Raw genomic sequence first — 25311 nt, 5'->3', positions numbered from 1 at the left:
AGTGTTTTGCCCTGAAGTGCACCCATAGAGAAAGACTGCATGTTTGCTTAAAAAGGCAAAAAAAAATTCATGCCCTCTTCTGATCTGCATTGCAATGAATTTTCAGGTAAGATGTGGAAAGAGGACAGTGAAAAGCTGACAAAAGCACTTATTTTTCCTTAATTTTATTTATTTAATTTTGTTTATGGATTTTTTTCAAGGCACGCATTAATCATTTGAATACAAATAACTAACTTGTGAAGTCGTGCACAGGAAGACAGAAAATAGCAGAAGTAGCAGTTGTGCAATGTGTAACGACATTTTGTGTATCGACACCTAAAAAAATGAACATTCAACATGCTCGCAAAGATTTCAACACCTCCAACCCACAATTTTCATTGCTTAAGTGCGCTATGATTGGCAGCTGCAAAGAAGCCTGATCAATTTTTGGTTGGGTAGTTGCAATGTCAATCACAACATCAGTTGCCACTTCAAAATCTTCAAGCAATTTAGAGAAGTGTGTTACATTATCAAGCGACATTTGAGGACTGCTAAGCAGGAGCAACTCTTCTGAAAGAGTCTTTGTTACAAACAGTAAAACTAAAATTGAAATATGAATTACCACACAGCACCCAAGTCTTCATACCGCCGATTGATTATGCAGTCAAGATCAAGTTCCCAATCATCTCCCGGCAACTTATACTCTTCACCAGTTCATCAGTCCTTCACAAAATCAAGGATCTACTCCACTCCAAACTCTGCATCAAATTTGATGAGAATGAGTGCTTCCGGCAATAATGAAGCATTGGACTTTTCCCTGATGGATGCCATAAGTGATGAATTCAGAGCCAACCGCACCAGTGAGAAAGACAAACTCATTGAGCTGAACAACCGCTTTGTCAACTACATTGAGAGGGTGAGGTCTATGGAGCAACAAAACAAAATTCTTCAAACTGAACTACAAGAACTGAAGGGCAAAGGCAATTCCAGGACTGGGAATATCTATGAACAGGAGCTTAGGAAACTGCGGCAGGATGTAGATCAGCTTACCAAGGAGAAAACCAGGATCGAAGTGGCAAGAGACAACTTGTTGGATGAAGTTCACAAACTCAAAAACAAGTATGATTGTTTTTTACTTCTGTTTTTGTGGAAGGCTGGTGTATGGTCAGCAGGAGGTCGATATTATTTTCTTTATACCGCTGACTCATTAAATCAAGATGACAGCATTTTTGTTAGAAAAAGTCGTGCCAAATTTAAATCTTGCAAAATTAATGGTGTACTACTTTTCTTATTTAACTGTTGAATAGGATCCTCAATCACACAAAAAGCTTGGAAACAGGCAGTTGGTAAGCAGGTGCATAATAATTAAACCATGCAACACAAGCCTTATGCAGTTCTTGACGTTCAGTGCTGAACTTATTTGGCTTGGTTTGTGACTTATTGTGTTTGACAATAGATACACAGTCTCATTTTGTAGTCTGTTCTCAACCAGACTAAAAATGATAATTAAACAGTATAGATAATTAAATTTAAAATACCTGGTTTACATTAACATGTTCTTCTCAGTGAGGCAGCACAGTGGCATAGCTAATAGAGCCACTGCCTGGCAGCTCCACAGACCCAAATTAAATCGTGAGCTCAGGCACTGCTACATGGAATTTGAACATTCTCCCTGTGACCACATGGGTTTCTTCTGGTTTTGCACTGGTTTCTGCTTACATCCCAAAGACATTTGGACTGGTAGATTAATTGGCCACTGTAAGTTGTCCTTAGTGTGTAGTTGAGTGGTAGAATCTTGGGGCAGTTGCTGAGAATGTGGGAAGAATACAAAAAAAAATTGAATTAATATATGATTAGTGTAAATGGATGGCTGATGTTAGGCAGAGACACAGAAGGCCAAAGGGCCTGTTTCTGTGCAGTATCATATAGAACATAGAACAGTACAGCACAGGAACAGGCCCTTCAGTCCATGATGTCCGTGCCGACCATGATGCCAATTTAAACTGCAAATCTCCATGATTCTCTCATGTAGTTTATACTTTAATAAAAAAATAATGTCCTAAAATGTTCTGAAGTGAATGGTCACAGTCTTTTTTCACAGGTTAGGGGAGTCTAAAACTAGAGGGCACAGCTTTAAGGTGAGGGGGAAAGCTTTAAAGGGACTCGAGGGGCAAGTTTTTCCACATAGCGGGTGGTGGGTATATGGAACATGCTGCCAGAGGAAGTGGTAGAGGCAGCTACAATTACAACACTTAAAAAACATTTAGACAGGTACATGGATAGGAAAAGTTTAGAGCAATATGGGCCAAATGCAGGCAGATGGGAGTAGCTCAGGTAGACACCTGGGTTGCCATGGACGAGTTGGGAGAAAGGGCCTGTTTCTATGCTGCATAATTCTATGGCTATTCCCATCATTATTTTTCTCCACCAAATGATATTAGTGACAATCCATTTACTATCAATTTTAAACAGCTTTAAATTATGTTCTATAAAAATTACTATGAACAAATTAATGCTCCAGCTGTCGTATTAATTATTCAGTCCCTCCCAGCAACACTGTTGGATTCCCTGTCATTTGTATCTTTCAAATGATAATCGGACATCCTATAACTGATCCACCCCACTAGATGAACAGTTCTTGCTAAGCACTCTACAACTTTTCATACTGTATTTCAGACAATGAATCTAATCAACCAACTTAAACATCACCAGCTTTCTGGCTACGCAGACAAACTAACTACAAGAAAAAGTGACAATCCAGTCAATACAAAGTGGAATTGAGGTTATTCACATCAGAAATTTGAAATAAAACCACCCAAGTCTTTTTTTTAAATTAATATCTATATTTAGTTTTCTTCCTATGAATATTTCTCATGAGGACCCTCTTGATGTAACCAAGGTTGGTAACTCCTTACTGTTTAAGTCTAAGAGCTGAAACTTCTCTTAAGTCAGTCTGACCAGATTGGTTTTGGCAATGTTCCTGCTGGTGATTGAGGGGATAGGAAGGGACCAAAGGTGCAACTTATGAGAGGTCAACAGGTGCCAATCCCATGGGGCTAATGTCACTATTTCCACTTATATACCTGGAGCTGGTATACAGAATATAGTTGACTCATTTAAACATCCTATCTGATTAATCCACCAATCTCTTTCTTTTCTTTTTCAATCTTTTTATTAATTTTCAAATTAGTACAAAATAATATATAACATCAGTTATTATACATACGGTGTAAAGAGATCAGGATAACAATCATAACAGTTAATATATATAATCACAAGGAGTAAAAAAAAAGTAATCTAGACCTCCCACTCTCTTATTAAGTGAACAAATACAAAAGGAAAGATTGAAAAGAAATTTAATTATGAGAAAAGAACCCCCAAATCAAAAAAAATATTGAGAATAAACCAAAAAAAAACCCAAAAACTTAAAAAAAACACAAAAACTTCAAAAAAAAACTGGACTGATATTTCTTCAATTAAAAAAAAACATTATTATGTTGTCATCTCCGCTCCTCTGTATTCAAAGGTTATTGAAAGGGATCTGAAAAAGGTCAGCTTATATCATATGGAAGTATTGAATAAATGGACTCCAAACTTCCTCAAATTTAAACGAAGGATCAACAGTACCATTCCTAATTTTTTCTAAGTTTAAACATGCTATAGTTTGAGAAAACCATTGAAAAGTGGTGGGAGGTATTGGATCCTTCCATTTGAACAAAATGGATCGCTTGGCCATTAGTGTGACAAAGGCGATCATACAATGAGCAGAAGCAGATAAATGGCAAGATTCCATCATTGGTAACCCAAAAATTGCAGTAATAGGATGAGGTTCTGACCAATCTCTTCAAGGTGAATGTTTATCTATCCAGGAAAGAACATAGGTTTGAGTAAGGCAGCTATTTAAGTAAGGCAGCCATTCAAACTACTTCTATGGTTGCAAAGATGACAAACTTCACTTCTGATTGTGAATGCCCTCTATGAAATGGAGAGTGTAGATGCCTTGGGAACAGATAAACCAAAACTTGAAATAGATTCACAATAGCAAAATTCCTTGGCACTACTGAGCTGTTTCTGCTTGCCCAGTCCCCAAATTGAATCACAGCCCTTACCCTGCCTGTACTTACCAATCCCTGATGCAAGGATACCATGTCATTGATGTAGAATCCAGCAGCATGGTCTCATTAATGCTAGGTTTAAGGGAGCACAATGAGAAAGCCCCATCGCAAATTGCTTTCAGCAGCCTTAAAAGCACCATGTGTAAACCCAGACAAAAATCTTCAAAATGGTAGGTTAACTCTGTTTTTCTTTCCAAAGGTGCTACATGACCTGCTGAGTGTTTTTCATGTTTTCTGATTTTGTTTCAAAAAATATATGAATATACAAATACTGTCATTTAGGGTGAACAGTTGTCAGGAATGTGACTCAGATTAAGATTCCAGTTTACCAATAAATATTTATGTTTTATTAGTTTATTAATTTCTGATCTGGATTTACACATAGTGCCATTTCCATGGTTTGTTGGCTGAGCAGAAGAAAGACTTTGTTGTGTTTTTTTTTATTTACAGCATGGTAACAGGCCCTTCTGGCCCAACGAGTCCGCGCCGCCCATCTTAAACCCAAATTAACCTACCCGTACATCTTTGCAATGTGGGAGGGAACCGGAACACCCAGAGGAAACCCACGCAGACACGGGAGAACATACAAACTCCTTACAGACAGCGACGGGAATCGAACCCCGATTGCTGGTGCTGTAATAGCGTCGCGCTAACCGCTACACTACCGTGTCGCCCTAATTTGTCTTGAATAATAATGCAATGCATAATCAACCAATAGCCTGCTCTATATGCCACAATTATTAAATAGTATTGTCCTGTAATTGAACCTCATTGATCTCATTTAATATGAGTGAGATCTGGAAACATGCAGATCAGTGAGATTTTGTTTTATGTTTCCACAATCTAAAATACTTTGTTTTTTGTCTTCAAGTGAATCTGATACTTTGTTAATCTCAAACCTGGTAAAAAAAAACTTCAAACATTTTGTAAAGCTAAAATAAGTTCCCATAGTTTTTCCATATCATAACAATATAGTGAGCCAGATTTGCCGAAATGCTAATATGAACCGATACATGTACAATTTAGCCTGCAATTTGCAGCAAGGAAGAAATAAACTGTGAATTGCAAGTTCCTTTAGTTGCTGGTCAGTTTCTACACTCAGCAAGAAGATTTCTGAAAATAATGTCTAACCTCTCCAAAATTTTGATGAATCTGCTTTCTCGTCATATTAATTGATCAATGAACTGTTGGTAAATTTCAGGGACTAACAGCAAACAATTTGATCATCATTAATGACTGGGAATCAACCTCCCTTGCTTAGACAATGAATGATTCCAAGTGTGGTGTTTCATTCCTTAGTTAGTGAATTGCTGTTGGATATTTTAAAATGAAATATTTTAAAGTTTTATTTCCTTACTTTTCCTTTCTACGTTTATTTTCTGTCCTATTTTCCTTATCTTAATCCTATCTCTTTCCCTCAAATGTTTCTCTAGAATTCACTCATTCTAATTCAATTGCCTTCTTCGTCCTTCCACTGTTTATTTTTCCATACTTCAATATAATTCATTACTATATTTGTCCCATAATTTACTAAGGGCAAATTGCCTTTATTGCACTGCCATCAGGCATTTCCAGCAAATGTGCAAAAAACTGTTCCAACTAAGTGGTGATAAATAAATGAACAAGGTAAGGTCATAAATTCATAGAAAGATACAGTATGGGAACAGGCCCTTCAGCTCACGAGTCCACGCTGACCATCAACCACCTGTATACACTAATCCTACATTAATCCCATTTTTTTATTCCACACATTCTCATAAACTACCCCCAAGATTCTACCACTCACTTACACACTAGGGGCAACTTACAGTGACCAAATAACCTGCCAACACACATATCTTTGTGATGTATGAAGAAACTGGAGCACCTGGATGAAATCCACATGGTCACAGGGAGAAAGTTTAAACTCCACAAGGACACAAACTATAGCACTCCAATAGGAACTGAGAAACCCCATCCAGTCTGTACTATTAAAGGCCATTGAAATCAGGAGTTTAATTGCAGATGTTTGAGTGGACATTGCAACTGGTTGATGGTGGTTGATAAGTTAATTTCAGCTCTTCAACTCATCTTCTGAATTATCCTATCCAGGCTGAAGATTGAAATACAACAACGTGAGGAAGCTGAAAATAACCTGTCCGATTTTAGAGAGGTAAGAACATTTGGAGATGCAAGTAACAATCTGCTTTAAACAAAACAATTGTTAGAACTATCAACTTGGTAAACTTTCCCCATGAGACTCTTCTATTAGCGTACTGGTTAATATGCAATAATTCATTATAGTCATTAAAAAGGTTAATAATTACATTAAAGTAGCAAACATACAAACTTAGCGTAAACCTTTTAGAAAATACTGAAAAAATTATATTAAAGACGATTCCAACCACATGTAGGAGTACCTACTGTTTGCTTGTTAGAGAGCAGATCAGCTGCAAACTGAAGGGAACTCAAATTTGGAAGAAAATGGTATCTATTTTTATTGAGTTGCAACTCTGAACTCTTGAATTTTGTCAGAGACTACTCTGAGATGTTTTAGAGATATTAATGTTTGCCGCAAAATATATAACCAGCAGGATAATTCTGAAGATGCAGCTCTCCAGTAGAATCTGGACGATTAATGCCCAAGGAAACCCAGCTTTTAACTCCAGACACCTGGGTAGACAGACTATAAAGAATGCAAAATACATAACATTTTCCTGAATATCACTCGTTGAAAACACTATGTTCACACTTCACATTGATCAGAGCACTGTTACAACTTATCATACACTTGATACTAAAGAAATGATCCCTAATATATTCCCACTAACTGGATACAAACTCTAAGAATTCAAGAGAGAGCTAAGCATGGACTAAGATAGAGATCTACACACAATCTAAGTTCAAGAGTTTCACACCAATTGAGTTATATCAACTGAGAGGTAGAGCTACATATTTCAAGGAACCAGAACTATGGAGAAGCCACTTAAATAAAAGGACAACTGAGGTAGGGTTGTAGAACCCATGTTAATGCTGATAAAATTCTGATCTCCATCTTGCTGTAGCCTTGGACAACCTTCCTCACTACCCTCAACACTACCATTTTTTGAATCATCTGCAAACTTACTAATCAATCCTCCGACATTCACATCCAAGTTACAAATATATTATCAGAAGCAAAGAGGGTCCCAGCACAGTTGCCTGCAGTACACCACCGGTCACAGACTTCCAACCAGAAAAGCAACCTCCACCATACCCTATGTCTCCCATCACCAAGTCAATTTGTTTATAATGTTTATGACTGCAATATTTATGGCATCTTTCAGCACATTACTGTTTTCATTAGATTGAGCAGCTGATTGCATATGCAGAAAGTGGTGAAATAATTTACTCTAGCCAATTGCTAATTGATATCAAAGAGAAGCAAAAAACATCAACTTTAAAAAAAAATGAAATAAGCAGAAAATCCTAGAAATAATCATCAGGCCAGACAACATCCACTGATGGAGAAACAGAGAAGAATAGAGTGTTGAAGTGATTGAGTAGCGGACAAAAGTGTCATGGAGGTAATGATCTTTTCTGCATTGACAGGGGAAAGTGAGATGTATTTGGTAGTGTCATGCTGCTTAAAGTGCTAGAAATGACACAGGATGAATGGTTGCAAGTGGAAGCTGGCAGGATAGAAGGCGAGGACAAGGAGAACAGTTACGTGATTCTGGAGGGTAGGTGGGGGGAAAGTGTGAGAGCAAAAGTCCATGAAACACAGCTGAGAGAGAGATCTACACTGTGACTGAAGGTGTGCTGCACACAGACTGAGTGAGAGCTCCACAGTGAGAAGGAGAGAAGAGAGAGCAGCGCATAGACCATCAAGTGTTCAAGTGACTTGGCAGAGCTGGTCTGAGAAAGAGCTAGATTCTAGAAGAGAATACTACATCTGACAAATGTGACTTGCATTATATTGGGGGTGTACACCTTTTAAGAATTTGTAGCACGTGGCCAGTCGCTCACGATATGTTGTTGCAAATGCTTCAATGTAGAACTGAGCAGAGAACTGTTTTGCCAACATGGGAGTAAGTGTACAACATAAATGCTGCTGGACTGTCTGCAAGTTTTTTTATTTAAGAAAGCACATTGTTATTTTAAATTAGTGCCTATCCTCCTGGATCTTCATGAATGAGTGAGATAAAGATAATGAGACAATGCACTGACTTAGAAGGCTGCACACAACTGAATGGCAACCACATTGAGAAACAACCATAAATACTGACTAAGAAATCCTTACTCAGTGCACCCTCAAAGAAACTGAACAGATCAGGGAACCTTGCCTTTACCTATTCAATCTCCACGGGCAAAACAAGCAACTGCTATTGCATATGTGGACTGTGGTTTAATGGACGTTGATGGTTGTTGGTTTAGGTTAATGGCTGTGAATTCAGAACTGGCAGTTAGTTAGTTAGGTACTGTGCACCGGATGTAATAATTTTGCTGTGTTAGCAGACTAGTGAGTCAAAGGCCTACACTAGTGATCTGGAGACAAGAGCTCAAATCACACTTTGACCTTTGGGGGATTTAATTTGTTAATAATCTGGAATAAGATGATGTATTAATAATGATATTTATGAAACTACTGAATTGTTATTGAAATACATCCTGTTCACTAATATGCTTTAGGGAGGGAAATCTGGCATCCTTAATTTGTCACTCTAGATTCACAGCCATGTGATTGACTCTAAATGGGCTGAGCAGGCAAACCACTGAGTTGTGCCAATGACTAAATTCACTGGATTTATGCAAGATAAAGCAACAGACAGACCTGGTGATGCTACAAAACTAGCCACACTGACCTAAATTGTGTGAGCTTTTCATGGCCAAGTCAAAATATATGACATAGTTATTCTCAGAGAATTATACCTTTCAGCTACAATACTAGACAACTTTTTAACATGTATTCATGTTTTGGGATCAGGGAGTTTCTTGCAAGTCCAGCATTTATTGCCCACACCTGACCTGATCTTGGGAAGATGGCGGTGAGCTGCTACCTTGAATCATTGAAGTTGCTTGTTGTGGAGGTACTTGACAGTGCTGGTGGGTATGGAGATTCAGGATTCAGATACTGGAATGATGAAGGATCAGCAGTATACTTCTAAATCAGGATCAGAGGGGAAACTGCAGGCGCTGGTGTTCCCATGTTCCAGATTTCACAACACATGACCTACTTCAACCTCTATCGTTCAGAAGAGACTGTGGAACACCCTCCTCAAATTCAGCTGACCACAGAAATCATTATTTTATTCAGCAATCCAACATACCGACCAGATTGGAATGTTATCATGTTGGAAAGGTGAATCTGATCCTGACCCCACTCATCTCAATTCCAAACAATTGCCTCAAGTTAAAATCAAGATTTAGAGTTTAAACCACCTGAATTGTCAACCATAAGCATTTTTCCTTGTGCCGACTATCCCTTAACTAGAAGTTGTGGAAATAAAAGCTGAAAAAGATATTAAGTGGGATTTTGGTTCACTATCACCTATTTTGTGTGACTATACAAAGACACAGTTACTGCCTTGGTGAGAAATCTACCATAAAGATGTGAAAAGACACAAAATGGCAAGATTTCTGGTCTTGTTGAGGAACATTCTAGTAGTATAGTATGGTTACACATCCTTCCGTTTTTTTCTCCACACCCAACAGTATCATACTTCCTTCTTGTTTCAGATTTCATTTCATGCACAGAACTGAAACGTGATATTTTATAAATAAATTATATGTATGTGTGAGGAGGTGGTGGTGGTCAGGATAGACTGCTGCATGGATAATTGCTATCTATCCAGGCATAGTTGGTTTCTTCCCTTTACAATGGTCTTCATCTTATTTTGTATTTTTCTGGTTCAAAACATCTGCATAGTATGAATGGGTTAATTGTATTATTTGGTCACAAAGATGAAACTCCCTTCTAAGGACACTGTACCCAGCTTCAGAGAAGCTGAAATAGAGTTTAGAGTACATGCTGCTCACTTTCTGCAATGGGTCTTTGAAAATATTTTTTATCTGTCTAACAGGATGTCGATGAAGCTACACTGTCCTGTGCAGATATGCAACAAAAAGTTAATGCACTGCAAGAAGAAATAGCCTTCTTAAAGAAACTTCATGAAGAAGTAAGGACACACTGCCATTTAAAATTCCATCAGTTTATACACTTCCATATTTATTTTAACATACTTTAACGAATGTTTGAAACCGATTGTTAGGACTACTGGGGTGGGTGGGTGGAGGGAAATTCAAATATGGTTCTTGAGTTCAAAGCCTAATTAATTGTTAATTACATCAAGAACTAGTTCCATTGCTTTAGGATTATGGATTTGTTCCTATGTACTAAATCTGGCCTGTTTCTACTGTAAAGTGGATCCAACAACAGTGAGATCACCACATAGATTGTTGCTACAAAGTGCAAATGATTCTTGAATGAGGTTGTACCCGTGTGAGTCTTATCTACATCTGATTAATGCAAGTCTACCTAGAGTCTATATTCTTGTTTGGAGGAGATTATATGGAAGAAAACGGCCAAAAGTCATCTGCTGTTAACCACAAGCTGTTCTCAGTAGCCACTACCCTACATGGCAAATACATACTTACCTTTTGTGTATGTACTGGTATTGACTTGCTTCCCAAGCCATCAATGTCCTAAATGAGGCTTGAGCAATGTAACACTCTCACATAATCAGCCTAGAACAAGCTCAGCCAAAACAGCTGAACAAAAATATTTTTGACAGAGTGCTAACTTTCATCGCTATCCTCTCTGACATTCAAAAACATTTAAAAAAAACCCTCAAAAACTATTTTAAAAAATCATTGAATATTTTGTTTTCTTAATATGAAATTAAAGAAGTTAAAATATTTTCCTTGTTTAAATAAAAGTTGATTAACTTAAAGATGCAAGTAGACTTATACTTACCTGGTTCTCTCACAGTTGTCCCACTTCATTGATATGAGTGAACGCTGCTTACGACAGGTTCAATGGGCAGATTTCCCTAGTGGTGGGATACACAGGATATATGTGCTCTGTCATTGTACTCCATGAGGAGATCTATCATTGGGAGTGCATTATGGAAACCCCAGTGAAGAGCAGCTGGCAAGTTTGGGACTCCTGTTTTGTACAGGAATCCCACAACTGGTGGCACTATTATGCATTGGAAATGCTGGCAAGTAGTCTGGAACTGCTGGCACTTACCAGGAGTTCAGGCTAAATTAAGCCTAAGATTATATTAAGTAATGACTTTAAGTTATTTTTGTCTTCAGGAACTCAATGAGCTAGAAGTTCAAGAACAACAACAAACTAAAATAGAAATGAATTTAGCTGCACCTGATCTTTCTATGGCTCTCCATGAAGCTCGTTCTCAATTTGATAAACTTGCTGCAAAGAATATTTCTGAAACTGAGGAATGGTACAAGTCTAAGGTACATTTTCAATTATTTTTTCCTTCATTATTTATTACTTGATTTATTACTGTTTAAAATTATCATATTATGAAATTTATGTGCATGAGGAAATATTTCTGGAGTAGGAGTTGCCCAGAGAAAGGTACCAATCCAGAACAGGATTTTAAAGGTATTCACCGAGTTGGAATTGTTTTACTAAAAGACCACTTGATAGTAGAAAATTATTAATAATCAATGGAGGAATGGATAATGCAAGTATCCAAGGAAATAGCATAAAATGATCATAAAACATTTTGGTAGAAATGTTAGGAAAAATATCTTTCAACAACAAATGGTGTTATAAGCTGTCAAAGGCTGTTATGGAAATTACTGTATATGGATTGGGTTAAAAAAACAGTAAGCATTTCAAGAGAAAGGTGGGAATTACTGTATATACTGTATATTATTGAAAGATAGGAAAGTGAGGTAGAATGCAACAAAAAACCAGAGAAAATTCTATCTTATCTAATACCAAAAAAACAAAGGAATGTCGAAACAGGAGAAATATACTATTTGTCTTCCTCGTTGTTTGCTGTAGCCACATGTTAACTTTCAGTGATTCACGAACAAAGACACCCAGGTGTTTCTAAACAGCTTTCAACCTCATCCTCAATTCCACCACAGTGCATCACCTCTCATTTTATATTGCAGAAAGCACTTCAAAAAAAAAGCAAAATAAGGACAGGTAAAAGGGAAGTGGAAATGAAGAGAGGAGCAGAAAGATAAAAGGAGACCACTTTAAAGGAGAGACTATCTTAATATTCATTTTTCTTAATATCTTCAGCACTAAATAAAATTCTGAAGAATAACAGACCTCATTTTTCTGTGTCACTCCAGCTGGTTAATACTATTTTTGATTTAATACTCTGCTGAAAATTCACTTGCAGCTGAATACACTAACCCTAACTTTTTTTTGATGCACTCAGTGATTTCAATGCCCAATCTATTGGTATCAGCGAGATTGCTATCAGTGAGATGCTGCTATGCTGCAAATTGTGGACCACTGGGTAACTCAGACTGCATTTCCTGGATCTTTGTGTGTACAAGCACACAAAATAAATGTGTATTGAAATAATCTTTCCTTGTTTTATTTAATTTAGCTTTCTCTCCCTCTCATAATTCCTTCTCTCTTCTTGTCTCCTTATTTTGCATTTTGTGCATGATTTAAATATAATTTACACTTTCAGGTTAAATTTTCTGTCTTGGTCACCACTTGCGGATTCTTCAGTCTAATAAATTAAAGAACCTGAGAAATTGCTGTCCAATTTACTTTGGTAGTAACAATAGGTCACTGTGAACTTAACTGCAAGACTCAACATAAAATCTTGGTCATTGTGCCACAGAAGGACATCTGGTCAAGGAAAACACAGAAAGAACACTGCATTGATATGTAGAAAAAAAATTGTACTTTCAAAAGATTTCAACAATTTTGTTTTTAAGCAGATTTCCGATCTAAATCAAAATGCTCTCCGCACCAATGAAGCCCTTCGCCTTGGCAAAACAAGAAGCAAATGATTATCGTAGGGAGGCCCAAGCACTAAAATGTGAAGTTGAAGCACTTAAAGGAGCTGTAAGTTACATAAGAATAAGTAGCACATGCAGCCATATGTTATAGCATCATAGAATCATAGAGTTATACAGCACAGAAACAGGCCTTTCGGCTCAACTCTTCCATGCCGACCAAGTTGTCTATTCGAACTAGTCCCATTTGCCTACATTTGGCCCATATCCCTCTAAACCTTTTCTATCCATGTACCTGGCTAAATGCCTTTTAAACATTGTAATTGTACCCACTTCTACAGCTTCCTCCTGCCAGATCGTTCTGTACACCCACTACCCTGTGTGTGATAAAAGTTTCCCCCTCAGGTCCCTTTTAAAATCTTGTCTTCTCTCACCCTGAACCTATGCCCTCTATTTTTAAACTCTCCTACCCTGGAAAAAAGTCTATTCCTCTATAAGGTCACCCATCAGCCTCCTACGCTCCAGAGAAAAAAAGTCACAAGCTATCCAGCCTCTCCGTATAACCTGGAGACACAAGAGAGACTGCAGATCCTGGAATCTGGAGGAACTCAGTGGGTCAGGCAGCATCTATGGAGGGAAATGGACAATTGACGCTTTGGATCGAGACCCGTCATCAGGGCTGGAAAGAAAGAGGGGAGATAGCCAGTATAAAAGGGTGGGGGGAGGGGATGGAGCAAGAGCTGCCAGGCGATAGGTGAGAGGGGGGAAGATAGGCAGGTGAGGGAGGGGGGAGAATGGGAATGATGTAAGAATCTGGGAGGTGATAGGTAGAAGTGACAAAGGGCTGAAGAAGGTGCAATCTGATAGGAGAGGATAGTGGACCCTGGAATAAAGGGAAGGAGGTGAGGAGGGGAACTGGAGGGAGGAATGTGTGGGAGATGGGCAGATCGAGAGGACGGGGGAGGGGAATGATAAGGGATTGATGGGGTTGGTGGGGATAAGGAAACAAAGGGGGGGACAGAGGGAAGTAGTTTACCAGAAGTTGGTTAAGTCGATGTTCATACATCAGGTTGGAGACTACCAAGGTGGAATATAAGGTGCTGTTCCTCTAACTAGACCCCCCTCTCCTCACCTTTTACACTGGCTATCTCCTCTCTTTCTTTCCAGTCCTGAAGAAGGGTCTCGACCCAAAACATCGACTGTCCATTTCCCTTCATAGATGTTGCCTGACCCACTGAGTTCCTCCAGAATTTTGTGTGTTTCTCCTTATAAATCAAGCCCTCCAGTCCCAGTAACGTCCTCGTGAATCTTCTTTGCATCCTTTCCAGCTTAATGACAGTGTCCTATAGTAGGGTGACCAGAACTGCGCACAATACTTCAAGAGTGGTCTCACCAATGACTTATACAGTTGCAACATGATGACTCAACTCCTATATTCAATGCCCTGGCCAATGAAATCTTTGTAACCTCCTTAAAAAACTCAATCAAATTTGTGAGGCACAATTTTCCATACACAAAGCCACGCCGACCATCCCTTATCGGTCCCTGCCTTTCCAAATGCTGGTAGATCCTGTCGCTCAGAATCCCCTCCAGAAACTTTCCCACCACTGATGTTAGGCTCACCACTCTGTAGCTTCTTGGCTTGTCCTTGCAGCCATTTGTAAATAAACGCACAACATTTGTCATTCTATAGTCTTCCGGTACCTCATCTGTAGCTCAAGATGATGCAGATATCTCTCCAGGGCCCATGCACTTTCTTCTCTAGATTCCCCCAATGTGTTTGGATACACTTAATCAGGCCCTTGGGATATGGATGGTATAGTGGTGCAGCTAATAGCGGCACTGCCTCATTGCCCTAGCAATCTGGGTTCGATCCTGAACTCAGATGCTGTCTGTATGGAGTTTGCATGTTCTCCTGTGACTGCATAGGTTTCCTCTGCGTGCACCAATTTCCTCCCACATCCCAAAGAAATGCCCAATGTATAAGTGAATGGGGTAGTTGATGGGAATATGGAGAGAGTAAATTAGGATTAATATGGGAATGGTGCAAATAGGTCTTGCTGGTTGGCACAGACTCAGACCTGTTTCTGTGCTGGAAAACTCTGTGACTCCATGAATATGCTATCATATTAATGTAATTTAATTCATAAATGTGCATGATGTGCATCTTTAGCTTGCCAGCACATTGAAATTTAGCAAACTGTTGCTGCTTCTTTCAAAATCCTTGTCAGCCTTGGCTGTTTTAGAAAACTTTGAGGTATTTTCCTAAATTCACACATATTTATTTAAGGTTTTTGTTTATTTGTTCATGGGATGTGGATACTACTAGCTTTTATTGTTTGTTCTTAGTTGTGCCTGGAACGAAGTGCCAGATAAGAGTCCATCACATTAGTTGGACTGGAGTTACATATCGAATAGGCTATGTGTTGTTTTGGAGATGATCTTCACAATATGGGATCTGAAGTGCATCTCAGTGTCTAATGCGACACCAAGTTTGGAAATGCTCTGGGTCAGTGTCAGAGTTGTCAAAGAGTGAGCTGGGAAAATATATTGTAGTGGGGACTGAAGACAATGGTATTGATCTTCCCAATGGAAATCAATACAGCAGATGCTGGAACCTAAGGCAAAAAACAAACCACTGGAGAAACTCAGTGGGTCAAGCAACATCTGTCTTGATGCAAGGTCCCAACCCGAAAGGTCGACCATCCCTTTGCCTGCACATATGCTGCTCGACCTGCTGAGTTCCTCCAGTAGTTTGTTTTTTAATCTTCCCAATATTTACTATTGAAAAAATACTATTCATCAAGTTATGAGTGTTAAACAATCAGGATACCTAATCAGAGACACTGCAAGTATTGAGAAAACAACAGTGAGATGGAGTTGAGTATCATCTGCAGTTGACCCATTTATGACTTTGCACTGATGCTGTACTGAAACAAGCCTCTCAGAATATTTGGTGTGAGGGTTCCCTTCTTTCCCAATAACATGTAAAGGTAACTCTCCAAGTAGGCAGAGCACAAATTGAAAATGTAGCGATTTGGTGGTTGCAAGCCCACAATATCTGTTCAGAAGTGAAAGTCAAAAAACAATGCAGATGCTGGAAATCTAAAATAAAAACAGAAAATGCTGGAAATACTCAACAGGTCAGGCCGCATCGATGGGAAGAGAAACAGAGTTAATGTTTCAGGTCGAAAACCCTTGGTCTGTGCATTTCCAGCCTTTTCTGTTTTTACTTTATCTATTCTTTAAAAGCATGCACTAAGCTACTAAAGTCTGATGAAAGCAAAGCTGTATTATGAGATTTTACTAAAAATGTGCAAGGAGCGTTGACTATGTTTCACTATATTTCCAATACAGAGAAATAACCAACTTAGCATTTGACCAGTTTATTGACTTTACATTTTATTCAGATTATATTTATGTTCATCGCCAAGCATGATGTAATTTATGCTCCCTTTTTCAATTAATCTAACTGGATGAGGGACTGGATGATATTCAACTGACCTGCCACCCAAGCTTGTGCCTATGTTAGTCCCACTGCTGAATTAGCTTCTTATGGTCACACAGCTCCCAATGACACCATGACCTTAATTCCACAGGTATCCTGCAAGTGGAGAGAGCTTGCAGGATACCTGTGGAATTAAGGATAGTGAATAATTTAATATATATAAATTATCAAAAATGTACAAAATATTAAATTTATTTAAAATATAGACCATATTTAATTAAATAAAACAAAAATATAATAATAAATAAAAGTAAAAAAAAACTTAACTGATTAATTAATGAAGGCCAATGGCCTGTTCAAATGGATGAGGTCACACTAAATGTGCATGCCATGGCAGATGGAAAGCTGAGGGCCAAAGATAATGTGTATTTGACTTTTTACTCAGAACATTACAGGATACAAAAATCCATTAAAAAACGCAGATGCTAGAAATCTGAAATAATAATGAAAAAAACCCCCCAGAAAATGCTGGAAACTCAGCAGGTCAGGCAGTTTCAGTGGAAAGAGAAACAGAATTAACATTTCAAGTTTGAGACTCCACATCAGAACTGGGAAAGAAAAATAAAAAATATTAATCTTAAATTGCAGAGAAGGTGGTGGGAGGGAAGGATAGGGCAAAGGGAATATCTGTGTTAGGGTGAGACCCCATGTCAAATGGATAAATGGGACAGTTAGATGGTGATTATGTTTCTTTGCCTGTTATGTGTTGTTAATAGTAGAGTGTGAGTCATGCCCAGTAGGTCAGGCTGTACAAGTTGAGGGAGTGGACCTAAGTAGGATCAAAACAAAGACTGCTCCATGTATCCCACAAAAAGACAGGCATATTTTGTGTCCATGCGAGTGCTCATAGCTACACCTTTGATCTGGAGGATGTGACTGGAGTTGGAGGAGAAGTTGTTCAACAGGAGGACAATTTCATCCAGGTGAATGGGATCTGGTTGAGACTGGTTCAAGAAGAAGTGGAGGGGCCCTTGGGCCCTCCTGATGTGGAATGGAGGTACAGAATATCGTAGATCCATGATAAAGAAGAAATAGTTGGTACTGGGAAATTGCAAGTTATTGCATTGGTGGAGGATAGTCAAAGATATAAGTGGAAGGGGACTGGACAGTAGGGAGAAATTACAGAACACTCTAGACTCAATAGTAAGTCTAGGGTGCAGCAAGAGGTTAGATGCATCCACAGCTAATCTCCAGTGCATGCTGTACTTCACTGAGTGCATTGGTGCAAAATTCTGCATCGTTCTCTCATGCACACTGCAGCTAACCGGTGGTTCTCCACAAAACCACTGGCTAGACTGTACCACATTACAGCCCAACAGTATGAATACTGAACCTGGGTATTGGTGGTAGATGGGGATTGAAATGCCTGGGTGGTTTCTGTTCACTTGGAGCTAGTAGGGACTGCACCCCATGTAATAAGTAACTTCTGCAATTTCATTTTAATGGTTAAGTAATTCCTATGTGGAGTTAAGTTTGAGTCAGGAAAAGGATTGAATATGACAATGGTCACAAGGAAAATGGAAGAAAGTAAATATTTATCCTTAAAACAGAAAGAGCTTCTTGAGCGTCAGAAGGAAGAAATGGAAATACGATTTGTCAAGGAGGCAGAAAAATTCCAGGAAATAATTGGTCTCCGTGAAGAGGAAATCAATAATTTGAGTGAACAGATGAGCCGTCGTCTGTTTGAATATCAGGATTTACTAAAAGTTAAGACGGTTTTAGATGCTGAGATTGCAACATACAGGAAATTACTGGAGTCTGAGGAAAACAGGTGAGATTTTTGTGTACTTTTTACATGTTTTTTGATGAATCATTTTTAAACATTGTCCAGTAAAACAGCTCAGCACTCAAGTTATTGATTTTGAGACAGTTCATTAACATGACTGCTATGTCAGAGAATGCTCACTGGTACACAGTTAAGTGCTATGGATGATGTAATGTTGATGCTACCAATTTATTCAGCAACATATTCACATTAGCAGAGTTATCAACAATAAATCCTTGCGTTCTAACATTAGAATCTAGGAAACACAAACTGATTTTACTAGTTGTTCTCCAGATTGCAGGATAATGTGTTTGATTTCATGATTAGAAGGAAGCTAAAAGGGGAATTAAGTTATTGTTGCCAAGATATTGGATTTCATCTTTTTTGGTGCACCAATCCATTATTGTGTTTTGCCCTAATGCCCAATTTAGTTCCCAACAAATAATGGAGAAATTGGTCAAGAATATGCTTGAAACAGCATTAGCATGGCTTACATTGACAAAAATGCTTTAAACCAGAAACTCTGCAGATCCTGACTTGACCTTATTCATTTTAGCACTACTGCCAACCTTTGCTATGCATTGTTCACAGAATGGCATCAGCCCTTAAAGGCCACTCCCCTTAGAGGCCAGATAGCAGTAAAACACATTATGGTCACTATGTAGGAGAGTGAGGCTCAAAGGGAGATTCACACAAAAAGATATTGGAATGCTAGTGCAAAACATACATGCCAGGAGGGAAGTCAGTGTGACAAACTAATGCAATATGTTCCTATTGAAACTGTTCAACAATAATCCTAGACTGTTCCAATGTACATTGATAGGCATGGAAGTAACCATTAATTGAATTATGTCATATACTACACGTCTGATACTGAAAAAGCATACACATGCCAAAAAAAGGTTGCATCCATATGTGCCCAGTCCAATTTTGGGATAGGCACTACTTCACCCAGAAATGATCAGGAGCACTAGTTTAATCAATCTTTGCATGATATGTGCCTAAAATTTGGGTACCAATCAATCCAATGTCTAGGCCTCTGAGTGAAATTGGACATCAGTGAAAATTGCAAAATGGGCAATATCAGGAATGGTGTTAAATGAGCTGTTGATTTACTACGCCAATTTTGTGTTTTCACTGAAGATCAATTTCATTCCCTTATCCATTTTAAATGGTGGAAAAAGCAGAACCTGTGCCAAGCTGTTCTCGTGGAATTGAATCTTTGAGACCAGAAATGCATGGCTGTGTTCATGACGATCATCACTGCCAAGAGAGACCATTGATAGAAATCAAATAAAACATTATCCAGTGTTTTGTAATATGAGACTATCTCAAATTATGAACCGCAATGGATCGGCATTACTTATATTGACATAAACAGTGGCATAACAGGCAGGCTGACCAAATACTTTATTTTATAGGATTTCCATGCCATCTCCAATTACTACTTCTCTGTTCCAGTCTGGTAAGTATTCACTGTTTTCTTACAGTTTATGCAAGGACGAGAAAACATTTAAATTTGGCCATCTGTTTTTGGAATAGTATGCTTAAATGAGATATTGTGAGCTATTCTGGCAGAAGCATCAGTGTCTAAATTACTAGCACAAAATAAAAACAGAAAAATGCTGGAAATACTCAGCATGCCAGGTAACATCTGTAGAGAGAGAAACAGAGTTAATATTTCAGGTTAATTCTCTTTCATCAGTATAAAAAAAAGCTTCTCCCCGAAATAATCAAAGAAATCCACAAAATTTAAATCCCGACGTGCGCGTAAAATATGGGTGGCAATCATTTGATGTCCAGGTTTGTGAGTGAAATTGGACTTCAGTGATGTTGCAAAATAAGCAATATCAGGTAAGGTGTTGAATGAGCTGTTGATTCACTACACTTATTTTTCATTAACACTGAATGACTTTAAATTGCAGAGAGGGGAAAGCGGTGGTGACAAAAAAGGGAACATTCAAAATTAAGGGGCAATAGACAGCTTAGAGAGTAGGAATTTTGTTCCCGTGACAGAGGGTCTAAAGCTAGAAGTCATGGGCTTAGGATAAGGGGGGCAGTTTATACATGACCTGAAGAAGAACCTTTTCCACCCAGAGGTGGTTGGAATCTGGAATACACTGCCAGAAATGGGCGGTGTGAAGCAAAAACTCTCAGATTACGAAGAATGTGGATGAGCACTTAAACTGCAAGGCATAGTAGGTTACAGACGAAAGGCTGGTAAATGGGATTAGGTCAGGCGTGTAATTAATGTCCACCATGGACATGGTGTGTTTCTGTGCCACATGACCAAGACTCTAACTGTGAAGGAGACCAAAAGATACTGAATGATAGAAATAGTACTGATGCTGACTGAGGAAGAATGGTGAAGGCTTATTAATTTGTTAATCACAGGCAATTTGACTAGAGGAGATGAAACAGAAGGAGCTAAATGAGAGAGGGAGAAAAAAACATGCTGGCCACTGCAGCTGCTGGATAACTGAAACCAAAGAGAATGCTGAAAATAGTTAGCAGGTCAGGTCACATCTGTGGAAATAGAAGAATGAGTTAACATGGCAAGTTGATGACGAGATGAACTAACTAGTTCTGATGTAAACTGGAAAAGCTGGTTATCTAAAACACTAGAATTTAATGTTGAGTCTTGAGAGCTGTAATATGCCTGGTCAGAATACAAGATCTTCTTCCTTGAGCTTGCACTGGGCTTTCTTGAAACAATGTTAAGAGGCCACAGACAGAGTTCAGAGTAGGAGAGGGGTGGCAAATTAAAGTGACAAGGAACCAGAAACTCGGGGTCACTTTTACAGACTAAATGGACGTGTTCTACAAGGCAGCCACTGAATCAGTATTTGGTTTCTTCAGTGTGGAGGAGACCACATAAAGAGCACTGAATACAGGTCACCAAATTGGAAGATTTACTTCATCTGGAAGGAATAATCAGAAGGGAACAGGTAAATGGGCAGATATTGCTGCCCCTCTACTTGCATGGGAGGATTCCTTAAGAAGGGGAGTGCATGTTGTTGGAGATGGAAGAGTGAACCAGTGGAGGGAACAGTCACTTCAGAATGCTGAAATGGGAGTGGAGGGGAAGATGTGTCCTCTTGTAGCATCACCAGTCTCACAAAGAGACAGCCTTAGCTTGCAGCCATGAGGGTTCCCCAACCTTTGAATTGGAAGATCCAAGTCAAATTAAGGAGAAATTAATTACTTAATACAAGAGCATGCTGAGCAAAACAAATGTGGCTGGTGATGGAAGGAGACTGCTGGGCCCCTGTTTGAGAAGTAAGAAAAGAGCCCTCAGATTATTCCGGTGTGGGATGGAGGTGTAGAGGGATTGTATGTCCGTGGTAAAGTGTGCCAGTTGAGACCAGGAAACCAAAAACTCACCTATCACCTGGACTCACCTGTGTGTGCTCCTCCCTTCTCCCCTGACCTTCTTATTCTGGCTTCTGCCCTTTTCCTTTCCAGTCCTGATGAAAGGTCTCGACCCGAAACGTCGACTGTTTATTTCCCTCCATAGATGCTGCCCGACCTGCTGAGTTCCTCCAACATTTTGTGTGTGTTGCTCCAGATTCCAGCATCTGCAGAATTTCTTGCGTCACTAGCAAAGTATCTGAGGGCTCTGGAAGTGGACCTGATGCAAGACTGGACAAAGGGAGAAAGAATAGAGCCAAGTAGGAATAAATAGGTTCTGTTGGACGAGAACAGCTGTAATGATGGATCTACAAAGACAGTCCTGCTTGTGGATTTTGGGGAGAAAGTAAATGCAGTTTATACATTGTCAGAGTCTATGAGGAAGCTTTGTATATCGCAATTCCAGCATGTATATCTCTGTCTCTACTTTTTTTCTTATTCTTCTTCTTCTATTTACACCTGAATCAGACAGATCAGCTGCAATTAACAAACTTTCCCCATTCTCTCTCACTGGGCACTGAAACCATTTGTACCATTTGGCCTTCACCCGACTGCAAATATTCACCCTCTCCACCCCCTCATCTTCTCCTCTGCAACTTAAAACATTTTATTTTTGACTTTTTATAAACTCTGATGAAAGATCATCAATCTAAGCTTGCCTAGTTGAGACGTTGAGTTCAAGAGTTGGGAAGTTATGTTGGAGCTTTATAAAACTCTAGTTAGGCTGCATCTGGAGTATTACATTCAATTCTGGTTGCCTCTTTATAGGAAAGATATGGAGGCACTGGAGAGGGTGCAGAAGAGGTTTACCAGGATGCTGCCTGGATTAGAGGGCATATGTTATAAGGAGAGGTTGAACAAACCTGGGTTGTTTTCTCTGGAGCGGTGGAGGCTGAGGGGAGATCTGATAGAAGTTTAAAAGATTATGAGAGGCATAGATAGAGTAGACAGCTGGTATCATTTTCCCCGGGGTCAAAGTCTGTAATACTAGAGGGCATGCATCTAAACTGAGAGGCGTTAAGTTCAGTGGAGATGTGCTTACACAGAGAGTGGTGGGTGCCTGGAATACCATTTACGACAAATATGACAAGCATTTAAGAGGCTCTTAGATAGGCACATAAATGTGCAGGAAATGGAGGGATATGGGCATTGTGTAGGCAGAAGGGATTAGTTTAGTTAGGCATTTAATTAGTTCAGTACAACAGCATGCCTGAAGGGCCTGTTCCTGTGCTGTAATGTTCTAGATTTGATTTCTAAACCATTAGCTCCGTTTCTCATTTACTGCCAAATCTCTCAAGTATTTTCTGTTTTTCTTTATATTTGCAGCATCTGTAGTTTTGTTTTGTTCCAAGTTATGAAATGCAGTCATTTCAAATAATCTCTGTTCTTTCACGATCCAATGAATTCTTTCCTGTTTTTTTTGTAAAGTTGCAATCTCCTTATCCATTGTAGCCAATTCAGAGTTTCCAGAGGCGGAAATAATTCATCAATTCAAAAACGATTTTTATTTTTAAATCAACCTGAATTACATGTACATCAAGACACTATTTCATTACCTTCCTTGTTTTACAGAAATAGAAGCCAAACCTGAAGTTCAATCACCTGTCAGGAAGTTGTCAGTGAAAACAATTGAACTCAAAGATGGAGAGGTTAGTTTTGCTAACTGATTTTATAAAAGGAACAACTTTAAATGAATGATTACAACTCAAAGGAATTATAATGTTCTTTTTCTCTATCCCATTTCCAGGTAATCGCTGAAACTACAGAACATCATGAACTAACGTTCACTGATGAAACTACAGACCCAACTGAATATTAAGCTTCCAGTTAAAGAATAGGAATTCTGTCTTTTAAGAGGCAGTATTCTAAGCATAAAAGCAAAATGAAAATGGTGATATTGTTTCTCTGTTGCTCTTTCCTCAGATGCTGCCTGACCTGCTGAGTGTTCTGGCATTTTCTGTTTTCATTTCATATTTCCAGCATCAGCAGTTTTTTTTTGTTTTTTTTAATTGTGAAGAAAAGATTTAAGTTCTAGAGCTTTGTAGATTTATTTGAAGAGCTGCACAGAAGCGCTATATCAAATCATTTGCCAAAATGGTAGTAATAGCAGTAGTGGTCAGTCAAACAGTATGAAATTGTATAACATTTTGTCAGAGTCATGAGTCATAGAATTGTGCAGCACAGAAATGGGTCCTTAGTAGAGATGGGCAAAGAGGTTGGACCTAATCCTATTTGCCTGCATTAGGACTGTATCCTTTTATGCCTATGTCAAACAACTTTGAATTTGAAACTCTTTCTGCGTCATTGTATTGGGCATTGCTATATCTGCTTAATTAAATAACCTGAGTTAAACCAGGAGAAAATGAACATTTGTCATCATCAGTCTTCTTCTAAGTATGATATACTTCAGTTATATTTAAGGTCCCATTATTGTTCAATTGCTGAATGTATGGCAATTAACTGCTTACAATAAGAACATCATCCTTCTAAAGCCAAGAAATATGACATAGAACTAATCAGCCCATTTTTTTAAAAGATCTTTTAACATCATAAATACGCACATGATTTCCTTTGATGCAAGTCACTCCTGCACTCTGAAGCTTTTGGTCAGTGTTTATTAGTTTTCTAGCTTGGCTTGCGTGTGATTTGGAGTAACATGTGCAATTTTAGTCCTCCAATTTTGGGAAACTTATAGCTTCTACTGAGAATTCCATTCTGTTTGGAATAAGATCTTTAGCTGCAGGGAAACCAGTTAGGGACAAGTATGTTTGTAGGAATTCTTACCTTCCCCAAAAACAACCCGAACAACATACCTATGCTTACCCAAAGTGCAATGCATTAAAAATCTTTTCCTTGCAGAGATGGCTGGTGGGAGAATCAGAGGTATTAATAGTTATGTTTGAGAGCATTGGTTACAGTAGGAGAATGGGATTAATGGAATAGTTCCAAGAGCTGGCATAAACCAGTGTGCTGAATGGCCACTTGAGGATATGTCTTAAGGATAAATGAGAAATATATGAGAATGTTGCTCTATTCACAGGAGTTATGTTGCATCCTCCAACAAGACCCTCAGCCAAAAGTTTGTTGAAGTCAATGACACAGGGGTCTAGAACTGGTTTTCCTCCAGCTGATTCTAAGCTGTAATATTTATAACATCAGCCAGTCTACTGGCTAAGTTTTGTTCAAGCAAGTGACTGGATCCTTGACAACTAAAACAGTAGAAGAGGCTTCCCAATGAAATTCATAAATATTCTTTAAGGAAACAAAAGGCAATTTGGATTAATTGGATTGATATCCTGATGGTTTATATTAAAGACCTGTTTATATTGCTGCAATTCTCCATCACTTAGCTTCATGACCCTTCATAGAAATAGTGAAGCCTGAAACCAAATGTGGCTTATTTGTTTCCAGGGATGAGGGACTTTAGTCACCTTGCTGGAAGCTGGGGTAGTTATTGGGATGGAGAAGACTAAGAGAGCATCTGATAGACATATTCAAAATCTCTCCACTGCTGCTAATTTTTAATGGCTTCTCAGGAAGGAAGACTTTCTTCCTAACTCTCAGTTGCTTTGTAAAGATATCCACAGTAGATGTACATGTACAGAAATGATGGT

At 38.7% G+C, this 25311-nt stretch overlaps 1 protein-coding gene across 1 annotated transcript; it reads left to right on the top strand.

Moving 5' to 3' along the window:
- Positions 1-479: 479 nt before the first annotated feature.
- Positions 480-24064, top strand: LOC127570284 (vimentin-like). Its single transcript, XM_052015663.1, is given in 10 exon segments — positions 480-1098; positions 6186-6246; positions 10136-10231; positions 11373-11531; positions 12996-13043; positions 13045-13122; positions 18072-18292; positions 19708-19751; positions 23270-23346; positions 23445-24064. Coding segments are annotated over 10 exon segments (1362 nt in total). The 5' UTR covers positions 480-592; the 3' UTR covers positions 23517-24064.
- Positions 24065-25311: the final 1247 nt, after the last annotated feature.

The sequence above is a fragment of the Pristis pectinata genome, chromosome 5 (genome assembly GCF_009764475.1).
Source record: "Pristis pectinata isolate sPriPec2 chromosome 5, sPriPec2.1.pri, whole genome shotgun sequence".
Classification (NCBI taxonomy): Eukaryota; Metazoa; Chordata; class Chondrichthyes; order Rhinopristiformes; family Pristidae; genus Pristis; species Pristis pectinata.
The sequence above is the reverse complement of the archived record's forward strand: the minus strand, read 5'-3'. Positions and strand labels throughout refer to the sequence as shown.